This window comes from Acanthochromis polyacanthus, chromosome 1, assembly GCF_021347895.1.
Source record: "Acanthochromis polyacanthus isolate Apoly-LR-REF ecotype Palm Island chromosome 1, KAUST_Apoly_ChrSc, whole genome shotgun sequence".
Lineage (NCBI taxonomy): Eukaryota > Metazoa > Chordata > Actinopteri > Pomacentridae > Acanthochromis > Acanthochromis polyacanthus.
This window is the reverse complement of record NC_067113.1, coordinates 68,733,581-68,758,050: the sequence shown is the minus strand read 5'-3', so window position 1 is coordinate 68,758,050 and position 24,470 is coordinate 68,733,581. Positions and strand designations below refer to the sequence as shown.

At 41.0% G+C, this 24,470-nt stretch overlaps 1 protein-coding gene across 1 annotated transcript in view; it reads right to left on the bottom strand.

Moving 5' to 3' along the window:
* Positions 1 to 2,754: 2,754 nt before the first annotated feature.
* Positions 2,755 to 24,470, bottom strand: part of tmpoa (thymopoietin a) — a 36,027-nt gene continuing 14,311 nt past the window's right edge. Inside the window, exons 2-6 of the mRNA XM_022217465.2 lie at positions 23,358 to 23,475; positions 19,439 to 19,582; positions 17,702 to 17,829; positions 8,189 to 8,289; positions 2,755 to 3,892 (exon numbers count right to left, since the gene is read on the bottom strand). Coding sequence (XP_022073157.1) covers positions 3,466 to 3,892; positions 8,189 to 8,289; positions 17,702 to 17,829; positions 19,439 to 19,582; positions 23,358 to 23,475 — 918 coding nt within the window. The 3' untranslated portion in view covers positions 2,755 to 3,465. The remainder of the gene's footprint in view (positions 3,893 to 8,188; positions 8,290 to 17,701; positions 17,830 to 19,438; positions 19,583 to 23,357; positions 23,476 to 24,470) is intronic.

Below are 24,470 nucleotides of genomic sequence, written 5' to 3'. Positions count from 1 at the left end.
AGAATTCTGAATTTACACATTGCATTTTTGTCCTTAACCAATGTGACAATACATTGCACTTTTATTTCCCTTATTTATTTTTTATGAATGGTTGTTATTTTATTGTTGTATGAATGGTATGTGGTGAGTGCAGCAGACTCCTATGTCCAAGACAAATGTCTCCTAACGGAGACTAATAAAGATTCTTTGACAGTGATGATCTGTGTGGAAGTTGTGATGACACAAAGCATCAAATTGAGTAGGTTGTTCTTTCCATGTCTACGAGTTTGTGAGGGTTTGTGCGATGTTAGCCTACTGCATATTTATGAGCAGAGAGTTTTACAAGCAGAGTAGGAAGTAATATTCTATTTCCTCGCCAACATGCACCTGGAAAGCAAATGTGCAGCAGTTGTTATTATACTACTACATATATTGCTTTTATAGTCCACTGGATTCTACTTAGACAACCCCACTATCTACTTCTTTCATGCAAACACACCTGTGCCAAACATGCACACTACTGATTTCTTATCATTACTATATGGAAACACATATTGGGTTGCACGTGAAATTTACACGACACACAGACCACTGGTGATACAGTCGCTGTGCAGTCAGGGACACAGAAAGTATAACACTGGCCTAATAACTACACATCTATGGGTGTCCAAAACTGTCTGCAGATGTGCGAGTATGCGTCTGCAATGAAGTGTAAGGGCAGCATTTTACTTTCTCAATTCCTGAGTATGACAGTCCACATGGCATAAATTTCATCATCTCCCCTAGTCTGTGAGGATCCAGTCGTATACCTGCGGCATTACACTGTAAGGGCAATAGTGCACATGGTCGTCAGTAACGTGTACTACCTGAACACAGACGTGACCCTCACATGAATATATCGGGGTCTTCTGAGTAGACTAGAAATGTTCATTCTATGACAAAAGCAACTTTGTGTGCATGTGTGTGTCCACATCAAGAGTATAAAGGTCTATGCAAGACAAGCCTTTCACAAACTGCTCATGTTGGTGACATGAAATAATTGTAGTATTTGGTACATGATAAAAGATGGTAAACATTTTTTTTGCAAAATTTTGGAATAGCCACTGTAAAGCTCTAAGACATTGTGAAATAAATAAACAAATGAAAAAATACAAACATGAATTCAACCTATCCTTCTCCAGCCCCAGATGAACACTTGATCTGCGCTGAGTAACTGAATAATTAGACAACCATTTACACAACTGCTCTGGCCCTGACTGACAGATAAATTGTTGTGATGAAAAGTGGGATTTGTAAAGTAAATGCACGAGAGAAAAAAAGAGAGACATTTTTGATATAAAAACTGTTGAAATTAAATTGGACATCCACAATAAATTCTCACTGTGAAAATAAGACGGATGTAATATTTCATTACAAGTGGGTAAAATTGAAATTTGTGTTGGATTATTTCACAGTGCCCAGTTAAACATTTGTCTGTATTTACCAATGTGAATATTTCATCACATCTTATTAATTTAGACACTTCAGAGCTGCATATGTAAATATCTCTGGTTTTTGCATTCAAATAATGGAACCTAAAAGCCAACTGAATGAAGTACATAGTTTAGGCTGAAACATACAGCATCTTAATGGTCCTTTAACTCTTTGCAGCTACCAGTATATAGTCTCATCTTTACAGAAAATCAAGCAGAATTAACTTGCTTTTAAAACATTCAGATTGATGAGGTTTACATTGGACTGTAGATAATTCAGTGAAACAGATTTAATTGCAAAGGCACGCAAATTCACACACTATGTCAAATGTGTGTCCTGTCTGTCAGCCTCCTTAGCATTTGTGTTTGTTATTAATGAAAACAGACATGGAAGTGTTTAGAGTAGCAACTGTTCAAATTCACACATCAGAGGGAAATACTGAACATTGCTCATTGTGATTCTACTGAGTAGAAAATTGGACATATCCTCAGAAGAGAGCAGGTCATCAAAAGTTAAAGTTCTGTCAAGCAAAACTAAAAGTATTTGTTGACTAGTTATAGAGAAAATGAATGACTGATAAATCACTGCATTACACTAACAAGTACAAATACTATTTTTTATGTTTGAAAATTCTCACTTCAATACTGCTGGTACAAAATAAACGGAAGCATCGCTAGGCTTCTACAATTACATATATTTTTCAAATTCCTCAGTCAGTTTATTATTCAGGTCAGAACTGTAGGGAAATACAGACACTTCATGAAGTGGTCTTATCCCTTTATTTTTTCTATATTTTACTGTGAGGCCTTTATCTTGAAGGCAGATGGAAGCCACTGTTTGCCAAACTGCATGTAAAAGAAAAATGTCTCTGATGAAGAGAAAGATTCAACCCTTTGGACGGAACTCAGCGGTAGATCTCTTAGTTTTATATGTGACAACACCTCTAGAAGACTAGAAGCTGCAATTGCAACAAAATGGGCTGATTTAAAGCTGCAGTAGGCAGAAATCTGGAAAAGGCAAGAACAAAAAGCACAAAGAAATGCCATCATCTGCAAACATACAGCCTTGTTGATTTCTGTTCCAAACCCTTCTCACCAGACTGGCTTCCAAGTAAAAGTCAGCACTTATTAAGGCTTCACCCAGTACACAAACCCATGGCATGGCTACACACCACTGAAGGCAGGTGAGCATTCCTCCTTTCCTATAATGTAAATTGATCAGCTGATTCGATCTTCTGACAGAATCTGGAAGAAAGACGGCAGCGCATCAACTACTGGCTCATGAATAAAATGCTCTTTCAGGAACAGTAACAACAATATAGTTTATTGAGTGGATATTTAATAATTGAGACAGTGAATACATAATTAAGTAGAATACAGCGGGACATTCAATTTTATTATAAGAGAACATTAAAAAATATAGGTGTATGCTTTAAGAAGATTTAGAAGCTTTGGATTACAATAACAAGCCTCTCTGTCTCATTAACAAAGATGATTGAAAGTACAAAACAAAATTAGAGATTCAGACTCCATCTTTAAACCGGTTAATGACTAAGAGAGATAGACACTAAGGCAAAGTGTGAAAAAATGTCAACCATACATTCAATACAAGCACACTAATGAACGCACCATGCCAAGTATGACCAAAAAAAAAAAAAAAAAATCACATGGCAATAAAAACAGAGTCCTCACATTTCTTTGAAAGTTACTGTGTGTGTTTCTTAGAGCAGTTTAGTGGCTGGCTTTGTTTTAACCTGAGGTCCAAGGTCAAGGATGAACCAACACGACATGTCATGGAGATCCTTGAGTCTCACTGAAATGGCTATGTCACTTCTCTTCAGGGGCTCACTGAAAACTGATTCAGAAGAGACGGGAAGAAAAACACAAAAAGTACAAAACAGACAATGACCTCAGAGGTAAGGAGTAAATTGGCTACAATGTAGATTCACACACAAAAAAGAAAAAGTAGAAGCAGAAATGCTTCTCTCTCCCCCTCAGCCTCTTCCGGTATTCTCTATGCTGTGCTGTCAGCGGCCACGTCTGTGTCTGGGCTTACAAATGGGTTGATGGAGTTAGTCTCCATGGCCTGGTAAACCAAGAACAGAAAAGCAGCCACGATGGCCAGCAGTAACAGCTTTATCCAGAGAGACACACTGCAGCGCACTGCTTTGGTCTGACCTGCAGGGGGAGCTGCAGACAAGAGCCTGGAGGAAGAGCTGGAGGCAGAGGGAGTGAAGGAAGTGAAGGAAGTGGAGGAGGAAGAAGAGGAGGAGGAGGAAGAGGGGGGCAGGATGGGGACTCTGTTGACAGTGTGGGTCTCTGTGTAGGAGTAGTTGCTAGTCTTGGTTTTTGGAGAGAGGATGTTGTTTTCATCCTTCCACAGGTCACTGGAAACCACGGGGCGGCCGGCTGCTCCTCGGATGGGCCTTCGACAGGTGGCGCTGCAAGAGACACAGGTTTTACAGCTCTGGGTCCTCAAGTGGTTTGTCGGTCAAACACCTCAAAGTCTTCTAGATGACTGGAACTATTGCATGATCAATCATACGGTCTCCATTTATATTCTCTCATCAAGAAATAAAAATTAAATGCAGCATTAGTATAGACTGCAGCTGGACCAGGATACTGTGGACAGTTGGTGTGTAATCACAACATTTCATGAAAAATCTATGAAATACACTGTGACTATGTATACTGATGTGGATATACTTGTGCATGTCAAGAAATGATAACATGATGAAATGTTAATATTTTTCATCAGTTGCATAAAGAAGTGCAAATTAAATATACACACGTGGACAAAATTGTTGGTACCCCTCAGTTAAAGAAGGAAAAACCCACAATTCTCACTGAAATCACTTGAAACTCACAAAAGTAACAATAAATAAAAATTTATTGAAAATTAAATAATCAAAAACAGCCATTACTTTTGAATTGTTGATTAACATAATTATTTAAAAAAACAAACTAATGAAACAGGCCTGGACAAAAATGATGGTACCTCTATAAAAGATTGAAAACTATTTGACCAGAGTGACATGATTAACTCAGGTGTGTCATTTAATTGACATCACAGGTGTTTCCAAACTCATAATCAGTCAGTCTGCCTATTTAAAGGGAGACAAGTAGTCACCCTGCTGTTTGGTGAAAAGGTGTGTACCACACTGAACATGGACAACAGAAAGCGAAGGAGAGAATTGTCCCAGGACATCCGAAAAAAAAATGATAGACAAACATCTTAAAGGTAAAGGCTATAAGACCATCTCTAAACAGCTTGAAGTTCCTGTGACAACAGTGGCTCATATTATTCAGAAGTTCAAGACCCACGGGACAGTAGCCAACCTCCCTGGACGTGGCCGCAAGAGGAAAACTGATGACAAATTGAAGAGACGGATCGTTGGAATTGTATCCAAAGAGCCCAGAGCAACCTCCAAAGAAATTAAAGGTGAACTCCAAGGCCAAGGTACATCAGTGTCAGATCGCACCATTCGTCGTTGTTTGAGCCAAAGTGGACTTCATGGGAGACGACCAAGGAGGACACCACTGCTGAAAAAAACTCATAAAAAAGCCAGACTGGAATTTGCAAAAATGCATGTTGACAAGCCACAAAGCTTCTGGGAGAATGTCCTTTGGACAGATGAGACCAAACTGGAGCTTTTTGGTGAGGCACATCAACTCTATGTTCATAGACTCAAAAACCAAGCATACGAAGAAAAGAACACTGTCCCTACGGTGAAACATGGAGGAGGCTCAGTAATGTTTTGGGGCTGCTTTGCTGCATCTGGCACAGGGTGTCTTGAAAGTGTGCAAGGTACGATGAAATCTGAAGACTATCAAGGCATTCTGGAGAGAAATGTGCTGCCTAGTGTCAGAAAGCTTGGTCTCAGTCACAGGTCATGGGTCTTCCAACAGGACAACGATCCAAAACACACAGCCAAAAACACCCAAGAATGGCTGAGAGAAAAGCGTTGGCCTATTCTAAAGTGGCCTTCTATGAGCCCAGATCTGAATCCCATTGAACATATGTGGAAGGAGCTGAAACATGCCATTTGGAGAAGACACCCATCAAACCTGAGACAACTGGAGCTGTTTGCTCATGAGGAGTGGGCCAAAATACCTGTTGACAGCTGCAGAACGCTCATTGACAAATACAGAAATCGTTTAATTGCAGTGATTGCCTCAAAAGGTTGTGCAACAAAATATTAAGTTATGGGTACCATCATTTTTGTCCAGCCCTATTTCATTAGTTTGTTTTTTTAAATAATTATGTTAATCAACAATTCAAAAGTGATGGCTGATTTTGATTATTTAATTTTCAATAAATTTTTATTTATTGTTACTTTTGTGAGTTTCAAGTGATTTCAGTGAGAATTGTGGGTTTTTCCTTCTTTAACTGAGGGGTACCAACAATTTTGTCCACGTGTGTATTCTAGACTACTAGCATGCATAGTGAAATATGCCAAGCTTTTCTGTTATTACACTGAAAATAGAATAAGGCTTCTAGCAATTAGAATATTTCATTTGGAGTAAATTACTGTTTAAACAGTAGAAATACCATGTATCTCTCAGTTTAGTTCAGTATACACAGTCATCAGGAGAACTACTGCAAAAACTGGATTGTGAATGTGATTGTTTGTTTAAGGTATAAGGAATACAGGGAAGTTTATCCTTATGAATGAAATGACGAAAAATGGTTCCAGCTCTCTCCACAGGATCACACAGAAGACCACTTTGACACTAAACACATCAGCACATAGATTTAATAGTACCGGTAGTTTAGTTTTTGAATTTGTGTTGAAATCAAGTCTTCTGTCACACTGTCCTATGGATGCCCTGCTGTGCTTTTACACAGCTCTGGGAAATAAAATGATAGAGATAGAAATGGTGATAGAAACTTCATCAATACCAATGAAAAAAATAGCTTGATGCAATGTTTGATAATTCCATGAATCAGATACAAACAATGAAAAGCCAAAGTTTGGTTACATGAACAAACTGGAAGCACGTTCCCTCTCTGGTTTATAAAAGTCTACTCTATCCTTTGCCTGCTCTCACTCTCCCCATTCTTGCTTCATGCTTTTTAAAAATCCAGTCTGCGCAAATGGGCACAATTTATTACTGGACCGTGGACCAGTAAACAGTAATTTTTTACTGGACCGAAATAGTTTTTACTGGACCGAATATTTTATGCACAAATGTACCAAAAGTTGATGTATAATTTAATTTTAATAATTGTTATACAAATTTACTACTTTATTAATTATGTCCCAGATACAACACGATGCCATGGGCGAAGAGAAATGACTGTTTTTATATCGAATAAACCAAACAAAATTAACTATTGGATAAAGAAAAGCACTCATTTGAGATCAAAACATAAATCATGTACTCAACCATGCTAGAAGTACTATAAATCACAGAGCAATGTGGCTGGGTCAAGCAGAGCGACCTTGAAGAAGCGAAATGAGGTGTGGTTTATTTATTTTCTGTTTATATCATCATTTTTATCGCGTGATATCGCTGTTCACACGAGAGCCTCTCTGAGGAGCAGCCCTCCCCATCCAGACGGCGCGCCGCTACGCTGTGCTTGCTGTGTGCTTTGACTTTTGGAGCAAGACAGCGGCGCTTCGTTCCGTTGCGCGGCGCGATCGCATTATGTGGAACTTCGGGGTTACAGGAAAAAAATTACACCGGACATGAGACCAGTAATGTAGTAAGTTTTACCGGACTTTTGGTACACAAATCGGATTTGACCGATGGTCCGACGTCATTGGCGCACACTGAAAATCTAACGTGTATCAAGATGCGATCATGACTTGATTCTTACCTTTACTTATGTGTATTTTTCACTGTTGTGCTAGCATTACAATTTTGCCTGTGTACCTTAAACAGACTAAAGTGTTTAAATTCAAATTCAATACTTTTTTCTGGTCATTATAGGTCTTTCAAATGATCAGTTTCAATCAAAATAAAACATTTTACTGTGATTACATTTTTCATCTATGTAGCCCAGCACTACTTCGATATCTCAAGCAAATAGCTTGTTTATTGAATGTATTTCTGGGTGCAGGCCACTGATCAGTTCTTATCTTAGTTCACAGAATTTCCTGAGCTCATGTTACTCGTGAGTTCCATGCAGTGAGCTGCATAGATTTTACATTTAGGAAACAGACAGCCATGAGGTTAGATTTGAGCTGTCAGAATTGGGTGTGAAAAGCTGGATCGGTGCATTCTCACAGCAGCTGTTGCTAAAATGACGCTGACAACACACGGGGCAAAGGTGTCAGTCAGCAAAGTCAAATGAGCTTGTCCTTGGGGCCTGGCTTACAAATGGAGGCAGTGAAGTTTGATAGGGCCCAGGGAAAACCTGCTGTATTGAGGGAAACATAGGACAGAATATCTGCTTTTTACAACCTCTCTCTTATGAGTGCATAAGAACAACAATGCATCAGATACATTGTTGTTGCTAATCAATTCGAGACTGTGATATCTTTTTAAAAAGCTGACACTACTGAGTTAATACTGGAGCGCTCCTTCAGTTGTTTAACTTAAAATTTTATTAAGGTTGTTCCCATTTCAGCTCCTCTCTTTCGCCAGTGAAGCCGTCGGTCTTCTGAATGCATTTTCATGAAAATTACAAATGAGTTTCAACTCTGAGGGTAAATCTTAGTGTTTTTGACTTTTATTGTAGGAAAAACCTCTGCGCTCACTGTCAGGACAAGTGACCATTAGTTACTTACGTGATTCCTGTTGGACTGGTAATGTCATTGGAGAAGAGCTCTTTCAGAACATCCTTCTCCTCCACTTTTGGGGTTTGGTCACTGGCTGCAATTTTCTCCACCTGCACAGACAAAATCAACCATAGTGAACATGATTTACATGACATTACATTTCACCAGTGCACTTGAACAAGTTTCTTGTTGCTCAAGGCCTTTAGTGGATTCTGATGAAACACCTGTAACTGCAAGGTTTGAACCAGCAGAGGGCTCTCTGCCTGACATTATACACTTCTCACCATGTGACTACTTCAAACAAAGTGCAGGGCCAGTCACCATGTCTACTACCAAACCACTTTGTGAGTGTGACACAGATCCAAGTCTCTGCCCTGCAACATTCAGTCTAACCTGTCTGACACGCGCAGACACACAGCCCAGCGTCCTCACAGGGCTGCATGTGATCAGAAAGCCGGTGATTTTCTGCTGCCTGTGTCTGTGTAGCAGCAGGACATCTGGGGGGACACACTCCTCCTGCTCACAAACAGTGTGCGTCATTGTGGTACAAGGATGTTTAAGCAGCCAGCACTTCAGCTGTCACACAGCTGTCCTCACACAATGCCTAAACAGCTGCACACACAAACACACAACCACTTCATCAGAAACCAGTACACCGAACAGACATGAACAGAATGTGAGTTTTAACTTTTGACTAAACAAAGCTCCTTTCAGACCCCAAATGTCAGTGAGAAGCTGTGAGGAACAGAAGGGAACCCTGCCACCACAGATGGTTGAGTAGATCTGTAGCCCTACTGTAGATCTGCTGTCCAGTGTAGATCCACACTGGTCTGACTTCTCAGTTTCAGTGGGTGACATGTCACATACAGGGCTAAAGCTGATGGGGTTGGCTTTGGTGAGGTGGACAAGAAAGGATGAAGGCCTTGATGGCTTTGCAGCCTGTCGTGGACTCTGTTCTTCAATCAGACCCTTTGACTGGTACAAAACACAGACTGGAATATCAGTTACATAAGGAAAAAGTAGCCCATGCCATTATGTTCAATAACACTAAATACAAATGGATGATTACTTCCAGTGGAACTCAAACATATCTTTATGCACCCTATCAGCTGGTCTTACAGTTGTGGCTTTCTGTCCCTGTCCTACTGCTGCTTCTGCACTTGGTTTGGGTTCCTGAGATGCCAACACAGATACACAAGACTAATCACAGGCCTACACTAGCCACATTTCATCTCACACAGGGTACATTGTTGTTCAAAGCTACTGCCAAAGTCAGAGAGCAAATGCATAACAAGGAACAAAGGAGTAACTTCAACTGGTCTGTGCTTTTCACTCTAAACGGATTTGATAGAAATTTTGATTTCTGTATGGAGTTGTGGTCCTGACAAGACAAATCTCAGCAATCCATATATTTAGAATTCATCATTAAAATAGTTCCAACTAAAGTAGCTGCTGCCATACATTGTTGAGGCTTTGCTTCATTCATGCTTTTTGTCAGTGAAGGCCAAACACACACATACTCATATGTATATGTCAGGGTAGAGACTGCGATTTGGTAGAATTGGAGTCTCTACCAGTAGAGTTTGCGATTGTAATCTCTACCAGTAGAGATGGAACTTTAAATCTGACCCCTGACCCTAACCTTAACTAACCCTGACCTTTAAATCTGACCCCTGCCCTGACCTATGACCCTAAACTTAACTGACCCTGACCTTTTAATCTAACCCCTTCCCTGACCCCTGACCCTAACCTTAAAAGTCTAACCTTAGCCCTGACAAATCTCTACTGGTAGGATTGGAGTTTCTACCAGTAGAGATTGCGATCGCAATCTCTACTGGTAGAAACTCCAATTCTACCAAATCGCAGTCTCTACCCTGACATAAATATAAATAAACTTTAGCGAGTTAAATGTGGTAGCACTGGTCAAATGCAGATGCTACTGTCAAGCCCTCTGCTTTTACAGTCAGGGTGAACCACTGCCTTCATACTGAAAGGCATGTGAAGCCCATTCACAAATCGAGAAGTATCAGTTACTCAACAAGTCAAACTTAGAAGTGAACAGAACCATTTCAAATGGATCATGGTCTGTCTAATGGATTGGAGCTTTGCCGTTTTAAATGACTGAGCCTGGTTTACCTCTGATGTAGTTGTGTAGCTAATTGTATCGTCATTTGAGCACTATGGTGACTGAACAAATACACACTGATGGAGGACTGACAGGATGCATGGACTACACATCAAGTTAGGCACAGTGTACAAAAGCAGAAACAGGCGAAGAATGCAACATTTAACAACCCCAACCCCTGTGATTACCAATGTCAAGTTAAAGACATAAAGAACAGTGTTTGCCTTTTATTACTGGAGTGTTTGTACTTGTACATCTTTGTGAGGGCTAATCGGACTTTTAGACCCTGACTCTTGACAATATTTTCACCAGTGCTCATTCTCTGACACATTCAAACGGCTGGACGAAGGTTTCGACTTGTGTTAATGTTCAGGTTAGATTAGGTTTGACTTCGGGTAAAGGAAGGCATGGAATACACATCGGGGAGCATCCTCACAAAGATATAAGTATGTGTGTTCCCGTGTGCAGGCTGATCAGCCGACCATTCTTTTTCAAATACTTGCATACCACCCAAAATACCTCATTCCTGTGCTTCATCACCTCTGTGCTGACTGACTGAGTGTGATGGTGCAGTGAGCATACTGACACCTGGACACACAATCAGCAGTTCAAGAGAGATTCTGGCTGTGATGGACAAGTGAGAGGGTTGACAAAAAGGCTGACCTTTAGCTGAGCAGTGCCGAGCAGGGAGACTGACTTGTGAGATGTGTCCTTATCAAGTTTGGGAAGATGTCACACCGTTTGTTCCTCTTGGAGCTACAGGTTTTGAATGGGTGAGAGTGAGAGGAAAATGTCTTGAGGGATTCTAAGAACTGCTGGGATTTGCAGCTAAAACATGTCAGCTACTGGCTGTGCCTACAAGTCCAAGCTGAAACGAAAAGTGTTTGCTGGAACTTCTACAAAGAGGCTCCATCTGACAGTGGTAGACTGGTCAGGTGTTTGGAGGTGTGAATTAGGCAGTTTGATCTTCTCTGTCACACACTCTTTTGAGGTCTTCATCATCCATACGATGACCTAAAAAGAGTGTGTATCTGTGTGCTATAAGATGACATCACCAATACTTAGCATGCAGCATCAGTGTGCCTGATATTTTGTTTGTTTGTCTGTCTCTGGGTGAACTCAAAGGAAAAAAAACCATTCAGTTTCAACTTAACAGATTTAAAGTAACTATAGATTTCACTGCAGTAATTGAGTGAAGACTAGAGGCCTTTCACTAGCTTCAGAAAACAACCCCTCTCCTCATCTTAACTGCCTCAGCCTTGCTGTGCTGCCCCCACCACAAGCAAGTTCTCAGCATGTGGGAAACACTGATATAATTAGACAGGAAGCATGGCGCACTTAGTGCATAGACTACAATCAAGGTAAAAAGGCAAGCAGAGCATCAACGCTTTGAACTGAAATGCTAAAAAATAAAAACTCATCCTGTCAAAGCAGACCCTTTTCTTTCAGCGTTTCAGAACCAGGCAGCAGAAAACTGAAGCACTGAGGAATCAAAGATAACACTAAACTTTTACAGTATGACCAAAGAAGAGCTGCTTTATACCCAGATCATCCTCCTGAAGAACAACAAACCATTTACCTGCACTTTCATTTCAGTTTACGGTCATTTACACAGTGTGCCAAGAAATTACCCATGTCAGTAAACTGCCAATTAAAGTCAATAATTATATGAGTAAGTGCCAAATGGCACAGTAAAAAAACTTTGTGTGCACCTAAATTAAAAAATTAGGCCCACAACCTCAACCAATGTAAAGGTTAGTGTGGAGCCATGCAGTGTCCAAACTGCTCTGATCTGGTGGCTGATCGTTGGGTTAAAGTGATTTTTAGTGGACTGTATTCATGGTAAAGGTTTGCAACGTCAACTTCCCTCTGGCCTTCCTGACATCAGAAAGCCACCCGCAAATGTGAGAGTAGGAGCTCTGCAGACCTCGGTGGCGTTTTGGACAGCCGTCTCCACTGCTGGATTAGAGCTTGGTTTGTGTCTTACATTAGTTCCTCCTGTTGGACTTTGTGTTCTGTCTTAAGAGTACTGCTAAAGTACCGGATAGGTGAGTAGGAGTACCATTAAAATCTTGATGGAGAATGAACTACAATTTTATTCCACCTAAAGGAATTGTACATATCATTTCTAAGACCAATTAGCATTGCCATTTTTGTATTAGTTTAAGATGTAACCAGCTGACTCGAAAAAAAGGTGCTTAAAATGAAGAGTTCAACTAGATAGTGTTCATCCGTTAGGCCCACGTGTACTAATGTTGAAATAGATCCTTTTAGTGTCTTTAGTGCCTTTATTGTGTATACATTTTCAGCTAACTGTAGTGGCTCATCAGGTAGGTCCTTGGAGGAAAGCTCCTGGTCACAAGTCTCCAGGCTCTGATCACTACCGTTTAGACTTGCTTTGCATTCCATAAGTCTGGCAGGCAGTGGCGTGGAATGCATTGTTTTGGGCAGGACATCAGTATTTTATTTGATTTTAGTGCTTCTATTGTGTAGCCCTGATTTTATTTGCCTTGTTCTGGATGTACAGCACTTTGGCTGAATCGGTGGTTGTTAAAAGTGCCATATAAATAAAGCTGGATTGGATTGGATACATCCATCCATCATTCTCTATACACCGCTTTATGCTCATTAGGGTCATGGGGGGTGCTGAAGTCTATCCTGGCTGACTCAGGTGAAGGCAGGGGACACCCTGGACAGGTCACCAGTCTGTCACAGGGCTACATATACAGACAAACAATCACACTCACATTCACACCTACGGACAATTTAGAGTAATCAATTAACCTCAGCATATTTTTGGACTGTGGGAGGAAGCCGGAAAACCCGGAGAAAACCCATGCATGCACAGGGAGAACATGCAAATTCCATGTAGAAAGATCCCAGGCCCAGGCCGGGATTTGAACCGGGGATCTTGGATTGGATACATCTATTAGCAAAACAAAAAAATCTATCTGAGTGAAAATTCCATCTCTGTTCTTCAGGAATTATAACAGAAAAACTCTGGCCACTAAATATTTTTTTTCTTAAAAATTAATTTAATGAACTGCATCATGTATTATTTCAAAGGTGGGGAGCTGCTACTCAACATGATTACAATGACATATTTCAAACTGTTGGAACAGAGGAGTGAACATATATCAAGGTGTTGAAGAGAAGGAGCTGCCTCTGTGCACATACACCTCTGTACAGTCTGGTGTGAAGTAGATTTACAGGCAGAGGAGAGAGTGCACCAGTGGGTTAATCGGTCACACTGTTGGCCACCCAGTTGAAGGACAGCATTTACCAGTTTCTGGGATAACCGCCTGGATCTGTGCTTTACTCTCCGGACAATCTCTTCATCTTGCTCATCCATCAGCGGGTTGTTCTACACACATGGTACGCACACACACCAGCAGACAATGAGAACAGCAGGGTTTGACTAATACCCTGTCTATCAACATTCATTTATGCTTTATCTTTGGTCCAGAGATTTTTCAATGCATGCCCACATGAACTGCATCACCCTTTTAAAAGTGAAGACATCAAAGTTATGTTTGTGCTGCAGAATGAACTGTCGCCTTCATGTACTCAATGTTTTGGTTCATTAGGAGATTGACGATAACTTTGCCAAGACAAACTCAATATTACAATCACTGTAATCGATGACAAAGCATGGTCAAGAATGACAAAATGAAGGTTAAAAAAGTGCATTACAGAAGACTTCATGCTTTAGCAAAAATTTACATATGCAGTTTTGCAAAGCACGAATATCCTAGACCTAGCCTAGCTGCGCTAGACCCATGCTCTGAAGACACAAGGGTCTAGGCACGCTCGACAGGGAGGGAGGTGGGCTAAGAGGTTGTCTATCAAATCACTCTGCAGCAATTGGGTAGGTATACAACCAATCAGCGCAACGAATAGGCTCCTAGAGCGCCGGAAATCAGAGGATGCGGTAGTTCGGTGAAGCCTTATTTATACAGTCAATAGGTGAAGCTCAAGTATATTACAGACATGTTAACAGAAAGATTATTGGTGCTAATGGAGCTCAACGGCTGTTGTTTTTGTTGTCGACCCTGGCAGAGAATTAAATTCGTTGCCGTGGGTTGTCTAGTGCGGCTAGGCTAGTTGTTTCCGGTTGTTTCTGTCAGAATCGTCGCGCCTCTGTCGTCACTTAGTTACGCCCGCCTTCTGACTCTACACTTCATGGGGATTCGTCCGGCCAGTTTTAGGAGCATCCAACCTCGAGCCTTATGGAGGGTAACTAGACCGACCCTGGCAGAGAATTAAATTCGTTGCCGTGGGTTGTCTAGCGCGGCTAGGCTACGACTATCCTTGAATGACTGAGAAATAAATTCTGATAAAGTATACAGCTGCTCTGTGCAGGAACCAAGAATTTGAAAGTGAAGGAGAACTTTGGTTGGTGTAAACTGTACATTAACTGGAGAAAAGGGGGAAAAAGCAAACACAAATGCAACACTAGTTTCACGACTACAGAAGGAGAGGGACAGTAAAGCCAATGGCACGCTGAAAGCCACGTTTCAGTCTGTTCATTACTTGCCTTTAACCTAATTACATTATTGAGAACATCAGAACATCCCATACACAGCTGAAGAATACCTGAAGAATACCAACACTATTTCTACTGGAAAGTTCATAACAAGCCAGAGGGGTAAATCCCACCAGGAAACACGAAAGCACGCACGCCTCCAGCTCCTCCTCCATAGCCCCTATCAGGTTATTGAGATCAGACCAACAGTTTCTACATGCCTCTCATTCCTGGAGGCCTCGGCTCAACAGGTGTACGTTCATTGTCTGGGCAGCAGGAGGCGCTTTTAACAACCACATTCAAGATCGACCAAAACACACTGCTGGATCACTGCTCTCCCATGTGAGACAGTTAATACTGCTGCTTTTCCCTAAAAGAGGCTTTTACACACTGTTTGAATTAGTACTGTGCTAACCTAAATAGAACAGTGTAGTAGTATAGGAGGTTAAGGTTCAAATGAGCAACAATAAAATAGTGGAGGCAAAATTCTCAAGGTACATTGTCTAGGTTTTCTGATTACAAAAACAACCATAAGGAAATGAGGACATAGAAAATCAGAAATGAAACACAAAGGAGGAGGAGGAGTAATCAGAAGTGGAACTCTGAAGAGAAAAGTCAGTGTGTGAATAAGTCCAAAGCATCCAGTGTGCATGGCAGCAGCTAATCCAGATCATGTGCTTGGAGTCTGACATGCAGCAAGCAGCACTGATACACTGAACCTTCCAATGAGCTGGGTGTGACTGCACTCCAATAAAATGAAAAACACTTCCTCTGTCAGTGTGAGAGGAAGCTGTGTAATGAAAGCCAGCTGCTGGATGTCCCGTCCTACCTGCTGCACGACACACACCACATCTACTTCTGTGCTGCAGCAAAGCCTCATTGATGCTCAACTTATTCAGTTTTCACTCAGTCTGACATTTTTTTCCAAACTTTTTTGGGTCTACGAACCCATGCTGACTGCAGCTTTTCTCACCTGTTCTTTTTTGGTGCTGGAATGTGGTTTCAAGGTGGAAACCAGTGATATGGCTCCAATAATCAGACATCAGTATCTCTCTTTTAACTCTTCAAGGATGACTCATTCTTTCGTAACGGCCATCTACTCAAACAGCGACGAGAAAGAAGCGGGAAGTCTGATTTTTTTCATTTATTATTGAGCCCAAAAAAGAATAGAACTTCTCTTCCTGAGCAGGAACATGGCAACTCTTAGGTCACTAGAGTTCAGGAAAAACACCTTATAGTTCTGCTGTGGTTTATGTTCACACTCACTTGTAGAGCTGCCAGGTGGGAGCTATTTCAGTGGTAGAATTAAAGTATCATTTAGTTTTCAAATAGACAGTGTTTGATGTCTTACAGTTGGAGTGCTGTTATGGATTATACTGGCATGAAACGTGACTGTCAATCCAGAAAATTATCAACTGTGCTAAAAAAAAAAAAAAAGTAGGTTTTGAGAAATCAAACAGGGGGTGGGGGTGGGGTGGGGGCTTGTGGCGGAGACGGCCCGAATATTCAGATCCGTTCGTCTGGTCTCCCGGGCCCAAATGTTGCCTTTGTTTTGTCTTCAGTTAAACTGAAGAATTCCCAAACAGCGGAGGTCTTCAGCATCTTGTCTTGTGTAACAAAGTGAAGCGTGACGTCAGAGTCGGCAGCCACCCGGTCATTCGGGTGGTGTTTACAAACAGGAATGGAGGAGCCGAGATGAGCCGAAGAACACGGTGGGATGAGCTGAAGTGGGCCGAAGGCGCAGGGAAGAGACGAGCTCCGAATATTTTCATCTGGGGGGAGGAGGGGGTGATCACATAGACATATGTGTATATGTTTATGTGATCACACAATGGGATGAGCCGATAAGTGCCGATGTGGGCCGAAGGCGGAGGGAAGACAGTAACGCCGCATATTCTTTCCGCAAATATTCGGATACCAAAATTAATATCCGGATAGTGCCGTAGTGAACAAATATTCGGATATTTGGGATATTCGGGTCCAGCCCTATCCAAACCTTCACATTTATCTGCTGGATATAAAGTAAATCAAGCTAGCTCCACATGCAGAAGCTACATTAATGCTTTACTATTATTAATCTAATGATGGCACATACAAAAATATTTCACAGAACCCATACCAAGACTTGTACTTTAATATGCTATCTACATTTTTCTGCAATCACTCATGTACCTTTACTCAAGCAGGATTGCTTAATGGACGACTTTTATTTTAAATCGATTATTTTTACCTTTATTTATGGATGTGAATACTTCTTCCGTTTGAAACCAATGGAACCATTGTGGAATAATTCACTATATCAAGCAAAAGGATCATTACATCCTCTGAGAACATTCTGTGTTCAGTAACATTTAGGATATTGTTCCAGAAAACATGGAAAGTCAAACACAGAAGAATACTTGTGGATTAAGTCAACAGAAAGAACAGAGTTAAAAAACAAAACAAAAAATCTCCCTCTGTGCCCTGGTACTCCTGGTTCCCAATTAGCTGGAATCCTGAGCACTGTTGTTTTTTCTGCAGAAATTTAGAAATTACAGTTTCTTTTACACAAGGAAACATACAGCTCCCTGATCATTCAGGTTTATAGTTGGCCCGGCAATGGATTTACACACCGTCAACATCCAAGTTACTCCTATCACAAACATCAGTAAAGACAAGCTGTTGGCAGCTTAACGCCTCTCAGATATAGGTGTAACAACACAGTTCTCTGGCTCAGCACCTACAGCAGCAGCAAAAAAGTTACACTTTGCATAAACAACAAACTAATATTAAAATCAGTGTGACAACACAGTGCAGTGAAGAAACCAGGATGATTCCTAGTTTCAGGTGGTGTTTTGTTTTCCACTGAGAGGAAATGAAGCTTCTTTCTTACTGTTTGGTGCTGGCTGCTGCGGGTGCGGGTGGTGATGGGGGTCTTCCCTCTGCTCCTCACTGGTCTCTCCACCACTGGAGCTGGTTGTGGTTCTTCCACAGGCTCTGGTACTGGTGCCTCCGTCACTTCTGATGAAACACAGTGCCATCACACATCGTACTGCTGGGTTATTACATGTCATATCACAGTGATGCAAAACGAATTGCTAGTTTCCACAAGTGCCAATCATTTTCCAAGGTAGAGCAGTTTGATTTTCATTTCTTAACCTCCAAGAGGTTAATAATTTTCATTCATTTCACTACAGCGGAAATTTACTGGTAGAAAGACGAAACTACAGTTGTGAACAAAGTTGACATCCACTAAAGACCACGTATGTCATGGCAGACTTGAGTTTCCAATGACTCTTACAACTCTGAATTTTCTATGATGGAATTATTGAAACACATGCAGATTTTCAAAAAACCCCCCAAACAAACAAAAAAAAAAACTACCATGCATTTTAAAATATGCATACACAGCTACACATATTCAGTCAAATGTCTTTTGGCCATTTACACCTTAACTCGGCACTTTGAGTGTCAAAGCTTCTCTCAAGCTTCTAGCTGTATATCTGACCACTCCTCTGGACAGAATTGGTGCAGTTCAACTAAATGTGCTGTCTTTCTGGCACAGACTTGTCTTCAGCACAGTCCAGTCCACAGGTTCTTGATGAGGTGTAGCTCGTGACTTTGGGAAGACCAGTCTAAAACCTTAAATTCTAGGCTGATTTAGCAATTTCTTTCTTCCTTGTGATATGTGTTTGGGGTCATTGTCTTGGTAAAACACCTAACTGCCTCCTAGACCCAAAGCTTGTTGTTGATGATTTTAGATTTCCCTGAAGAATCCTTCTTCATTATTCCATTTACTTTGTATAAAACACCAGTTCCACTGGCAGCAAAACAGCACCAGAGCATAATACTGCCACCACCATGCTTGACTTTAAATATGGTGTTCTTGGGGTTAAGGGACTTTCCTTCTCTCCTCCAAACATATTTCTGGTCAATGTGGCAAAATAGCTCATTGGAAAGGGGGTGGGGGGGTGGGGGGGTGGATTCGGATCTCAAAATTAATATTCGGATACCATCGTCACGACTGAATATTCAGTTATTTGGGTCCAGCCCTACATGACATACATGATCTTTACAACTGACTGATCACTAAGACATTCATGGTCGCTCAGTGCTACTCCTCTAGGCTTGATTTTTGACAGCACAGTGCATGACGTAATGATTCTAAATGACTCTTGTTCCTTGAGGAATATTTATCGACATCAGAAACAAAGCCTAGCAGTGGTTACAATGTCCAGCCACATCACAGTTATGTCAAATAAAGAAAGGCAATCAAACTGCTCACTAACAAGCCCTGGGTGTGTAGCCAAAGTTCAGTCTCTGGACGCTGATTTTCTAGTGGACTGAGACTCAAACAGCAGCTGCCTAAAAGTTGGGACATGACTCTTCTAGTGTATGCTATTCTTTGGAAGGTGGTTGTTGATAAAAATTTCAACATTTAACCGCAGGTGACAACAAACAACCCCACTGGTAAGCCGCCGAAACAATACACCACATGTCATATACCACTGTGGCAATACATTACATCATATTTCTCAGTTGTAGAATTGAGTGAAAGGACACTAAATATCACATTTCATAATAAATGTATAAATAAAATCTGTCTGAATATTCTGTTGGATGTCCTTACCGTCCTCCTTGTCGCTGTAGAGGTCAGATTCAGAATTGCCGTTGTGGTTGACCTGTATGTCTGTGAGAACCAGCTGAGGCAGTGGAGCAGGACCATCATCCAGCAACTTCTGCAGTTTCTTCTCATACAGCTTGCGGGTGGATGCTGGGGGAGGAGCGGCAGGATGACATTAAATTTTGTACAAGATGACTTTTCATGTGAATGGCAGTAAAATGATTACATGGATGAAAATAAATTGCACAGAGCATTCTTGTGTTTACCGGCATGACAGACTGCATTTATGAGGACCAGAGAGAGGCTGGTAGTGGACTGTTGGACAGTCCAGCCTCCTCTGACTGGAGAGCCAGTTTATTGACACTTGATTTGGGACTGGTGGTGTTTCGGATTATTTTATTACAATTTTTTCCAAAATTCTACATACAAACAGTAAAAATTTGTCTATTCCGATCAAGAAGTTTTACCCAGACTGGAATAATACAATGGATTGAGTGATTTAGTTTGTTATTAATTACTCTGCCACAGAGGCAGAGCCTTGGCAGAGTTATTTGATGATTGTTTGGTTTGTTTGTCCGACTGTTCACAACATTACTCAAAAACAAACTAACAGATTTGGATGAAATTATCAGGGAAGGTCAGAAATGACACAAGGACCAATGTTTAGATTTTAGCAGTGATGTGGCTTATAGTCTGGATCCACAGATTTGTTAAAGATTTCTGTATCATTGTGAAATAGCAGTATGGCGTCACTGTAACCATGACAACAAGTGAACACTACATCAGCTGCCTGCTGATGATCACATGATTGTGATCCTACTACAAATCCACCACTGATAACTTATCAGGATTTATCTGTCAGAAATGATACAAGGAACAACTGATTAAACTGTGGGGGTGTTTCTTAGTCGCATCAATTTCTGCCACCCGCTACATATTTAGTCCATGGGATTCGGTATCCGTACATAATGTACACATACATAACACACACCTGTGCTCAGTGCAAAGTCACTTTGTGGGTACATATGAAAAGGCCACATTCTATGTTGCCATGACTTCTGACATCAATCGTGCATTTATTTAAAAAAAAAAAAAGGCTGTATTTCTGACAATGCTGTACGGGGGAATGAACAGTCTTGGCGGAGTACTGCGCTCCCTCAGTGCTTTTCTTGTCACTTTTGCTGCCATCTATATTAGAGCCTGTATTTTCAGTGTAGTCTTTGTAAAGTATTTGTTTCTGACTGGTTACAAAGGAAAGACTACTAATTTATAATGCAACATATTGAGAGGTGATTCAAGTTTGTATCATTTCAAAAATCATTTGAACAAAGTTTGCACCAGGGTGTTCTCAATTTTGTTGTATACTGTAATCGAAGTGCATTCCCAGATAGCAAACTATGAGTGAATCAATGTTGAATCTATGTTGAGACCTAACGTCGAAATTATACAGAAAGCGCAAGGTTGATAAAATGTTGAGTCAACATTTGCTTACATAGATTACATGTTTGCAAACATAGATTCAACATTAATTAAACATTGACCTGTCAAACATTTTAATTAAACCAAAATACAATGTAGATTCAATGGCATCTTTTAAACACAAACTTCAATGTTGACAAAATGTTGTTGAATCAACGTTGATCCAACCATCAGTCTTCAACCGTAACCACAATTCAACCTTCTTAACCCTAATTCAACATTGATTTAACATCTTTTGCTATCTGGGTAAAGTGTGATTTATGGTTGAAAAGCAAACGTTGACTCAACATTTTATCAACCTTGCGCTTTCTGTATAATTTCGACGTTAGGTCTCAACATAGATTCAACATTGATTCACCCATAGTTTGCTATCTGGGTTGTGTTTATGTGAGAGAAGACACCCACTAGATAAGTGAGGTCTTTGTTTTCAGTGGAGCTCACAGTTCTACCTTCCCTGTTCCATCCTTGTGTCCTGGCTACTAAAGGTCACTGGACACCCAAACAAATGTCCAGTGAAATTATACTTCAGTTACATGTGATGGAAACCAAGCCTTTACACAAGAAGACCAGAACACTAAAACGTTTCCTTTTCCTCTAATAGATCATCTCACTATTCATGTTGTGTTTGTATGTGTTACAGTTCATGCAGACCACTGTCATTGTGAACACGGCATCTGTTCAGTAACATTTCTGCCCTACACTCACAGCCTGAACCATGTCATGTACATTCACACTTAAGGGAACAAAAGCTAGTAAAAGCTGTTCTCTTAGACAGGTGCACAAAGACACAGCTCAAATTCATGACATGAAAAGCTGCAGCTCCAATGTAGAGGCCTTCATTATTTTCAAATTTAAGTCAAATGTAGAAAATCAGCTGATGAATAAATAGAGAATAACAGAACAATAGACTAAAGAAACTAAATTCAATAAAAAGCAGTGAGAGCAGTTAGTAGTTCAATGACTGAGCTTCTCTTTAACTTAGTGTTGATATCATCCATCCATCCATCCATTCTCTATACACCGCTTTATCTTCATTAGGGTCGCGGGGGGTGCTGAAGTCTATCCCAGCTGACACGGGCGAAGGCAGGGGACACCCTGGACAGGTCACCAGTCTGTCTCAGGGCTACATATACAGACAAACAATCACACTCACATTCACACCTTCGGGCAATTTACAGTAATCAATCAACCTCAGCATATTTTTGGACTGTAGGAGGAACCCGGAGAAAACCCACGCATGCACAGGGAGAACACGCAAACTCCATGCAGAAAGATCCCTGGCCCAGGCCGGGACTCGAACCAGAGATCTTCTTGCTGCAAGGCGAAAGTGCTAACCACTACACCACTGTGCAGCCCGTGTTGATATCAGCTGAACAGAACTGCTAGATCTTTTCACACTGCATTAAGCAGCTCACTCTCCCTGAACACAGAAATCAGCTACACTGCCGTCAGCGAAATGGACATATTTCACATCTCCCTCTCTTCAGGTTGATACATCATTTCACTATGACTTTGAAAGCAGAGAGTGAATGTGAGAGTGAACAGGTACGCTTCTGATCTGCTACTAGTCGGTCGCTTTGCCCCTCAGATCAAATAGTGAGTGTTTTGGAGAGACCGTGACTTAGAATTTATCACAGGATACAGCAGCAGGCCTGTGGCACCATGTGATTATTCCTGAGGTGTATCCAGCACAGTGGGGGTCATCAACAGGAAAATTACAACTAATCAATGTATTTGGCCTCCAATGATGGAAAGCATGTACAAATAAAAGCATCAAATTTCAGCATCAGCTTCAATTACAACTTTTAATGATGAATTATGAATACATGGATGATGGAGAATATCCTCCTATAGTCTCTCATATTTGTGTTCAGCACAGATTGTTGTCTTGGAACTCCATGGAATCAGCGTAATCACAAACTCTAGGCTGCATGCAGACATCTACAAATGCATCCTTGTGGACCCATGTGTACTACGGATGACAATTTACATATTGGATACCTTTGCAGATTGTTGTTGACATGCTGAAAGTATGAATTTGGCCTTAAATAAGCTTTCAATGCAAAACATGTGGAAAGTGCTTAGACAGTAGCTTGGAATGAATGAGTTCATGTGAACGGTCAGTATGGCATGTTTGTTCCCTGCACTGTGACAAACTGATGTAAAAATTGCAACCTTTTATTTATTTGTGGTTGTTGTTAATTTCTGTGTTTTTGAACAGCTCCTTACACTTAAATTCATTGGCCACCAAACCTAATGGATGAAATGGACATTCCACCACTGAACGTGTCAAAGCCCCTTTAAATTCCATCACCTGTCTGGACTGTGTAGCACCAACACAACACATTCCTACATGTGTGTGAAGTGCCGTCATGTATCAGTGTGCTCAGGGCAGATGGTAAGTCACTCTCTTAGTCCATCTGACCTTACTGTTGTGAACACTCACCCACAACCGGGCCCGCGTCCACGCCATGCTTGATCAGCTCGTCCCTCAGACTCTCGTCAGTCAGCACAGTCACATCGAGCTCATCCAGCTGAACCCTGTCTGTCTTCCTGGTGGCTTTCTGTGGAAAACAACAGGGCAGTCCGGTCAGTAAAAAATAAATAAATAAATAAATAAATATCACAAGGGTCAGATCAGGGACAGTCATAGATCTGTTTTAGCCCTGAGGTAATTGAATCAGCAAGTAATGACATGACAGCTTTATTTCAGGGGCCAGGCTTGTTGTGCACTGCTACTGTAAAATTATTCTTTGTAGGTAAGAAAAAATAACATTTTTCCTTCCGAAGAGAATATAGAATGACACGATCTTAGGAACTATTAAATACAAAGACCTGAAATTTCCACCGGCATTTGTCATCCTGCATGGACTCCGAATCTGCAACACATGAGAAGCAGATGAAACAGCTTCTGACTATGGGGGAGTGGCAACGTGAAACAAAAAAGAAGCCATCATGAAAAGTTCCATCTTTGAACACACATTAACAAAAAAAATGTATGACGCAGAAGTCAACTATGTCCTTTCAAACATGCATCCCATTTAGTTCACCTGACTGCAATTCAATGTGCCAGCTTCCTGTCTGAACCTCACCTGTAGTGTCACCTGGCTCTCACACATCTTAGCTCCTCCTTCTCTAGTTGTACATATTCAGTTACAGTTATCCTTGAATATCTTTCATCAGTCTTTCTCAAATCACTAATCATTGATACTGACATCAGCCCTAAATACAACACTAGGTCAGCAGCGTTACCATGCTTTCTCTGAACAATCAAGTAGATGTAATTCTTCCATTATGCAAAGATTTGTGGAGGCATGTATGAAATGTGTGCTCTTGCACACAAACATTTTTCCTTCAGCTTTCTAAAATGAAGTCACTTGGCGGGGAAAAAAACAAGGAAAGGGGCGGCACTCAAAGCAGATGCTGCAGGCGTTTTATGATAGTAAACATTGTGTGCAACTGAAGCTGCTCCTCTCTAGCTAGCCTACAGGAAATTACACTGTATTTGAAGCCAGCAGACTCTGAAATGAAGCCTTGTGTTGTCCTTGGCTCACAGCCA